The sequence below is a fragment of the Episyrphus balteatus genome, chromosome 1, assembly GCF_945859705.1.
Source record: "Episyrphus balteatus chromosome 1, idEpiBalt1.1, whole genome shotgun sequence".
NCBI lineage: Eukaryota > Metazoa > Arthropoda > Insecta > Diptera > Syrphidae > Episyrphus > Episyrphus balteatus.
Window position 1 is genome coordinate 138,334,139 of NC_079134.1, and position 8,855 is coordinate 138,342,993.

At 31.8% G+C, this 8,855-nt stretch overlaps 1 protein-coding gene across 1 annotated transcript; it reads right to left on the bottom strand.

The window, feature by feature from the left end:
• Positions 1 to 1,634: 1,634 nt before the first annotated feature.
• Positions 1,635 to 5,161, bottom strand: LOC129905928 (uncharacterized). Its single transcript, XM_055981556.1, has one exon. It carries the CDS (start codon positions 4,172 to 4,174, stop codon positions 1,673 to 1,675), a length of 2,502 nt encoding a protein of 833 aa, XP_055837531.1. The 5' UTR covers positions 4,175 to 5,161; the 3' UTR covers positions 1,635 to 1,672.
• Positions 5,162 to 8,855: the final 3,694 nt, after the last annotated feature.

Here is an 8,855-nt window from a genome sequence, read left to right on the forward strand (position 1 = left end):
TAGTTCTTAAACGAATAGTAACTTTGCACCTTTATTTTGTTAAAAACTTCGAATAAGGTTTTATTTTAATGAAAAAAATAACAGTTCATTTTATATTTCACTTAACATGTTTTGTAATTTTTTTATTTCCCGATTTCTGATTATGGATTAATAGATTTTAACGAAACTTTCGTTGTACAGAAAGGTTAAGGCAAGCTTTAAGTAATGTTCTTAAGCGTAAAGTAAACAAAAAAGTTAAGAATACAATTAAAAATTATGATATTTCATTTAAATTAATTTTAAATAACAAAGAAAACTAAAAAAAAAACTAAATTGGGGCCGAATTATGTATATTTTTGCGATCGATTACTCCGAAATTTTCTCTTTTTTTGTATCAGAAAAATAGGAAAATAGATCTTCAATTTCTAAATAAAATCAAAATATTTTAAAATGATGACCAACTAAGACCAAAAATGTGAATAATTGTCATCAAAGTAATTAAAGTACATATTGAGAAAGAAAGTAAGAAATAAAAAACTTTTTCAGTGTTCACATTCAGATTCAGTACTTAACGAAAATCAAAAAACATTTATAAGTACCTACATTTTAAGTTATTGTTCGTTAAGTTTAGTTATTTTTGATTTTTTTTTTTTTTTTTTTGTTATATGGGCTAAGTAGATAAAACAAAATGTAAAACTTACTTTTTCGAGTTCTCTAAACTATAACTTAATCTTAAATTGATTACTTAATTTTGGTCTTATCTTTTATTTGAAACCGTATTCTGTCATTAAAACTTCCCAAGAGGCTTATAATTCTCTATTTCTTGAATTAAACTATGTAATTGAATTAAATAGAAAACACTGTTTAATTCCAATTACAACATCAATTTTCCACCTTCTTTATAATTTCAAACTAGTTTTTTCCTATCTCACATGAATTAAAATGTTTATCGTTGAAAAACAAAAAAAGAAAAAAACATGTAAACATCTATCAAGAACCTTAAACTATGAGTAAACAAGAGGTTATACAGATTAACATAACGTATGCGATTGTGCATATTTCAGGGTTTTGAGTTATCAGAAAAGTCAATGGGTTTCTCCTTTAACCACCCAATAGTTATTATAGCGTTAAGAATGAGGTTAATTTAAATCTAAAAAAGATATTCTCAAAATAACAACATGAATCAGGTCAGATAACACCAAGACTGGCTGGGCAGACTCACAATTTAATTACCTATTTTACTTTGTAAGGTTTTCAGGTGAATAATGAATATTACCTAATTTGTCAATTGTTTTTACAGAAAGTGACGAATATAAAAGATCCAGACATTCTATTCAAACAAAAAATTTTTTTTTCGACTAAATGACTCTACAGTTGTTATATCTTAATTAAGTCTTCTTGACAACGATATATATTTTTAGAAGCTTCATAAACACTTCAAGGTCTTTAATCTATCTGTTTTTTGTTTGAACTTAAAAAAAACTAGAAAAAGTGATAAAAACTGTCAGAAAAGAGTGTGTCTCATAAATTTTAAGAGCCATAAAACAAAACAAAAACAATTTCAACTCAAAGCCTTGACATTTTTTTAACAAAAACAAAGAGACTCACCTTTTTTTTACTCTAAATTCGCACTCGTTTGTTTTGTTTGCTTTAATTTATATATTTTCTCCAATATCTCTTCCTCATACAGTGCTCAATTCACAGGCGCCACAGTTTGTCCAAATTTCCTAGCCCTCGATCCAAATCCCTTACTACCATCCGGTCCAATTGGTGTTCTCACCACATTCTCAGCTTTATGAGTTGCATTCAAAAAACTACCCGTTCGTGACCTTGGTGTTCCTTCAAATTCTCCAGTTTTGTAATTATTCAAAAAACTACCCGTTCTCGATCTTGGTGAACCTTCAAAATCTGATCCAAATGAACATCTTCGATCATAACCGGAATCTGTTGATATACGTCTACCATTGTAATACTCATAGCCAGCCATTTTGCATTTTGGATCAAAGTTATTCGAAAATCTGCGATAAGTGTGTTCATTCTCGATCAGCATACCTGTTTGAGAATCTGCCGAAGGCTTACGACTAAAGTTATTATAATCATTCGATTGACGACGAGGCATCACTACCATTTCATTACTAGCATTCGAATAAGTTCTCTCGAATGGGAACGATCCATTCGAAAATCTCCGTTGACTACAATCCGAGTCCGAACCGTGAGAGAGTTTACGATAAGGCTCAACATTCTGTGATCCACGACGACTGTTCGAACAAGGACAATTCTCCGAACATCCCGAATCACGTCTCAAATCCGTACCCTCCATCGAACAGTTCGATGGACGACGTGATATTTCCGAACAAGTCGAATAACCATCATTCGAACAAGCTGAATACCGTCTAACTGGTGCCACTATTTCTCCATTGGCAGCAGTATTATTAAAACGACGTGGTGATGACGCATAAAAGTTCATATTATTCGGAGCAGCTGTGGAATTGCCATTCTCCAAAGAGTTATTTCGCGACAGACTTTGATAATGACTAAGTGCGTGATGTGCATATTGTTGTTGTTGTGCCAGCTGATGTTGCGGTTGTGCTGTTTGATGATGACTATGCGCATGCGTATGATGATGTAAGCTGTCACCCTTGACATGGAAGTCCGAATGATTTCGACGTAATCTAAATCGTAAATCAGTTTCATTGGGTAAAACATTTAGGCTAAAACTTCCTCCACGTGCTCGTTCAAAGTTATTTTCGTAATTGTAGTTTTTATAATTTTCAACCATTTTAACAACTGGAGCTCCTCCTGATCCTCCTCCACCAACAGCTTTCTTTCCGGTCTTCTTCTTCGGGGCAACCATATCGAAGACCTGGAAGTTTCCAGGAAGGTTCTTGGCATTCCTAGCAGCTGATGACTCGATGTATTCTACCAAAGCACATTCTTTCTGTTGCATTTCAGGGTATTTATTCATAAATTGACGAACATCAACTGGAATAGCCATACCAGGCTTAAGAATACGAATAAGAGCAATCTCTCCACATTTTGAAAATATATCGGAGACTTTTTCAATACTCAATTTATCCATGGGAAGATCGCAAGCTACAATTGTCCTCGATGGCATAGTTTCATCAAAACTTGGCAAAGGATCAATTCGACGAACTTTTGTACATTCTTCGTTAAGTTCGATATGTTTACCTTTCCTACGAACTGCATGTCCGACAACTCTCCAATCTTTGGTCAGTTGACGAACTCGCTTGAAACTTGATACTAATTTGAGACTGACAAAACCTTCCTTATTACGACGAACATGTTTCAATAAGAATGCATCCTTTAAAATACTATCATTTGAAAAATAAAATTCAACTTGTTCAACAATTTCTTCGGACAAATGATCATCAGGTATTTCCGATGCATCCAACATATCAATCTCAATCACTTGATTCTCACCAAGTTCATTGTCAAGGCCGCTGCCGTTAGTGTTGCCATTAGTATTGCCATTCTGATGATGTTGATGATAATCCTTGGCCTGCATTGATTCGGTCTTGATACCTTCAAATGAACCGCGCCTGTTCATTGACGATGCTGACGTTTGATCATCACGCAGATGATATTGAAGATAATGATGCGGCATTGCATGATGATGATGCAAGCCATGATGATGGAAACGATCATTTGTTATTTCATTTAACACTGGCGATTGTTGTTGTTGTTGTTCCTTGGGCAGCGGTTTTAACTCATCTTCCTCTTCGGACACTGATTCCATTGAATCGCCACTATTACCAAGATCAATAAGAAGATTGTGATGTTGGCGATCGTGCTTCGGTTTTAGTGATGGAAGCTGTTGTTGTTGCTGATCATCATGATGTTGTTGTTGCAATTCATTGCTAATCGTGTAAACTTGCATTCCATTTTGAGAAACTGCAATAACATTCTGTTGCACTGGCTGCTGACGTTGGTGCATTTGAAGACGTAAAAGTTTTGATGGCAAAGATGATGAAATCGGTACAATTGCTTGTGTCGATAAGGCAGTGGAATTATTACCCTTTTCTTCTCCGTTTTCTGTCATCATCATGATACCAGATGTCTCAGATGATAATAATTTGCTGCTTGTACTTGCATCACTTTCACTTTCTTTTACCGCCACATTACCGCAATACATCACGCTTGAATCATTTTCATCGTATTCTCTACACTTGGACATGGTTTTTTTTTTTATTTTACCTTTCTTTCAAAAGACAACAACAACAAATACAAAAAAAAAATTGTAATAAAATAAAAAGTAATAACACCAAGTTTGGGGGGCAAATTCACAGTTTATAATACTACTATGCCACTGAAGGAAATAACAAAAGTATCTTTGAAGTTCAACAAACAAGAGATACTGGATACTAGTTTGTTGTGCTCTTGAAACCACAAACGGAGCGAACGGTTAGGAGGTTCCAAAGAGACAGACGCGAGACGAGCTGGCGATGTAATTTTCTTCGTGTGATCGTGTAATAGAAGAAATTTCACTTTCACTTTTCAATTGTTGTTTCTGTGCGCGAAGTAACGAGTATCTTTTTTTTTTTTTTGTGAATAAGCAGATACCTGGGATAGCTTTATAAGTATCTTTTGTATGTTGGGTATCTTTTATGCGCGTAATCCGTTTATGTAGAGATATAATTTTTAATTTTATAAAAAAGATAGTTTTTTTTTTATAAGGCCGCGACACCAACAAGGAGTTTAACGGTTATTTTTTCGAGTTTTTTGTTTTTGTGTGAATATGGTGCAATCCGTTTAGAAAGCATTCACATTTTAGTGTTTAGTATGTCGAAATCACTTTGATAGTTTTTGAGATATTCACATTTAAAGTTGCGTTTTTTTTCGATTTTTTCTAGTTTTTGAATTTATTGTCTTAGGGATGCACTTTTATAACTTCTTTAATAATCCTTTTGAAGTTCTTGTTGTTTATTTTTCTTAAATTCACTTTTACACAAAAAAGATAGATATTTTTTTTATATAAAACGAAAGTATCTTTTTTTTTCAAGGTATTTAAAAAAAAAAGCTTGTGCCGGGTTGGAGTACGTTGATTAGACTGAAATCGCAAATTGATTTTTAGCCGGTTATATACCATCCGTAGTGTCTGGTGTCTGCTTTGAGAATCGTCTGAAAGGTGTGCGCACAGTCGACATTCTCCTTTATTTTTTGTGTGCGATATATATTTATTTATTGGTGTGTACTGTGTATGAGCGATACTTTTTGTATCCCGTTGTAATAAATACCCCTACTCTGGGTGTTTTTTTTGTTGTTGTTGATCGCGACCGCGAATATACACTTGATTTTTTTTTTTTTAAGTAGAGGAGATGCAAGCCTATAACAAACATTCACAATGAATGAATTGAAAAGCTTTAGATACTTTTTATTGGGAGAGCTTTGTAGATTGCGTTGCGTGTCTGCAATCTGCACGCATTTTTTCGATCTTTGAGAGGCTGCTTTTAGTTGTATGTGGTCCACCCGCTGCTATAGTGGATGGATGGATTTTTTTTTTTTCATATTTTTACGAGGTGAGGTTTTTTTTGCTTTATAGGTGTCTGGCGGATACGCACAAGGCGAGATAGTTTTTTTTTGTCTTTTTTTTTTTGAATAATTAAATTGCATTTTAGTAAGAAAAAAAAACACAAAACAAATTAATATAGAACCCACGTGGTATTAAGAACTTATAGCTCACACCCAGCACCTGTTTGGTACGATCTAGATATTTTGTTAGAAAATATATCTTTGTACCTAGATATAATTTTTTTTTGAGAATAAATAAAAACAAAAAGCGAAACCTTGGCAATATACTTATATGCAGTTGTGTGATCATTATGATGATATATAGTAGGTACCTACTGTATAGAACTTATAAATGCAAAAAAATATTTGCATAGTTAATTGAATTGGCAATTAAATGCGATGATGCATGATGCATCGAAATGTAATGAAATTGATATTAATTTACAGTTTGGTAGCTCTGGGTAGGTAGAAGTATTATGTCAGAAGAATTTTTATAGGTTTTTAGAGATGTTATAATAGTGAGGTGTATTTTGTTATTGTAATTTGAGATGAGACAAGAATTTAAATAGAAAAACAAGAAAGACAAAAATTAAGTAATAGTAAATTTGCAGACATTTTGGGACTTTAATAGAAGCTATGTTGGGGAATAAGGAAGATAAATTTTCATGGGTGATTGATTGGTTTTGTATAAAGAATACATAAAAGAAAATTATATAAAATTAAACGGTCCAAAAATTTTTCAACTTATGATTATACTGTGTAGTACAAAAATAAAGCAATTGCTCACGACTGAGGTTTTTTAAATCGTAAAGCTGAAAGGATTCAAACAATTCAGATTTAGGTTAGTTTTTATTTAATTTTTAGAACCATTTTTTGTAATCATTACGTCATTCGTATGGAATCGAAGTTTTGGACTCCTCAATTTTAGGTAAGGAAAGTGTATTCCCTAGAAAATTGGGCAAAATGAATTGTGAGCGTTTAAGAAATTAAATGATGATAACACTGGTCTGCAAAATTTAACTTTTTTTTTCTCCTTCAAATATTTGTTTGATATTATGAAAGATTAGACTTTCCTGAATCTAAATCTGGTTTCAGAAAAATTCTATCAGGTACCATTTTTGTAAAAATGATTTCTGAAAAATGTGGGTAGTTTCTAAAAAATCAATTTTTGAGATTTAATTGAACTCGTGCAAAATTAAAACTATTTGTAGCATTGAGCTCAAATTTGGAGGAATTATTCCTCGTAATATGGCCTATCGATTGACACCAAATATGTCCTTTTACATTAATGTTTACTCATATTTTAAAATACTGATTTATAAAAAAAGCAGAAATATCTAAGTCCTTTACTTTTTAGTAAATCCAACATGAACAAAAACACTTTAATTAAGGAAAATGTAAAATATCAACGCCCATTATATTAATAAAGTCAAATATGTAAAGAAAACCATAATAAAATACATTAAACATAATTTTTACGTGTTTTGTAATTTTATATACTATTTATCTACTTAGAAATATCTCATTTGTAATAAACCATTCGATAAACTGCCTTGTAAAGCTTAAGATTTGTTTCTCCCAGAAACAAAAGTATACTTTTCTTATAGCTTTTGATGTGCTGAGTTAGAATCCGAAGCCAAAAAAATTCTATCACGTGAGGATTTTAAGATATTCGCATTAAAGTATCACATAATCAAGTTTTTTCTTAGAAAATCTCAATAAAAACTACTATATCTCACAAACCAGAGCTGACACTAAACTCCATTAGAAAAGTATATTTTTATTCTAGGGAGAAAGATATAATAATTTTTAGAGATCAGTTTTTTTTATGATTAGATATGCCAAACCTACTAAACTTACTTAAATTAAGATATCTCGGAGAAGAAAAGAGATATTGAGAAGATTGAAACTGAATTTGAAAGAAAAAAATAAGTTTTTTTATAAACCGTAACAATTTTAATTGAAAAATATTACATTATGCCAAAATATTTCTTCGAAAACAGCAAAAGAATGGGTTTTTGAGATTTTCTAACGGGAATATCTAAAAAACGTGACGTGCTAGATCGCGGAATCAGCATACAAAAATCCTTTAGAAAAGTATAGTTTTCTTTAAATGAGGATTTCCTTGCAGACCAGTGTAGGTAATTATGTTTTCAGTACTTTTGTGTTGAATTTTCTGAAAAGTTTACAAAAACAAGGAAATTGGTGCTCATCTCGTTCATATGCATTTTTGGACCGATTTCACTATCACTGATAATTTTTTTTTTTTTTATTTTATCGGGAAGAATGAAGCCTCAGATCTAAATTTTTCCTGCACTCTATTAAGGATTTTAGATTTGAACACATAAAAGTCTAATAGGTGAAATACGGATGAAAATTCTTTATAGAAAATCAGTAGTCCCTCGATAATGTGAATTACCGATAATGCGAATTTCTGTAAAATGTGAATCGCCAAAGATTTTCATTGTCATCTGTATAATGTGAACTTTGAAAATTTTTAGACTCTGTGATGTGAATTTCTTTTGTAAAAGCTTGTGTTTTTCTTATTCGTGCACGTAATTTTTTGTTTTATAATCTTGAATAATGGACAACTGTTATTGGTCAAGAAAAATCTTAAGAAATATTGAAAGCGATGCCTGTTTTTTTTTGATGTTTTAAAATGGAGTGTAAGGTACTCGTTAGGTACTCGTAATTACTTGTATTTTTTTTTTTTTTTTTTTTTTCAATAAATGCTTAAACTGAGCTTCAAAAGAACATTGTGTGTGACATTCATTGCTTATAAATATTGTTTTAATCAGTTTAATGAGAATTGATAAAAGTTCCAGTAATGTGCATCACTCTAAAATCCGAAAACGCCTTGTTTTAATTAGTTCACATTATCGAGGGACTACTGAACAGTGGAAGTCCAGTATAACGAATACCCGATGTGGTGAATTTCGATATCACGAATAGGGTGCTTCTTATATGGTCGAAAAAATCTTTTTTTTCGATTTTTTAATGGGACACCCCTGCATTATGTTCTACCATATAAGCATAGTGTATGGTATTTTTTTTCCGATTTTATTATTAAAATTTAGGAGTCGCTACCATTCACTAAAGATTTAAGTAAAAAAAAAAGACCAATTTCAACAAAATTTTTTTTGTTACAATACAAAGTACGTTTAAGACCCGATTTTTCAATCTTCTAATAACACTGGTCTGCAAGAAAATCCTCCTTAAAATAAAACTATACTTTTCTAAAGGATTTTTCTATGCTGATTCTGAATCCGAAGTCAGAATGGACCTAGCACGTCACGTTTTTTTAGATTTTTACGTTAGAAAATCTCAAAAACCCATATTTTTGCTGT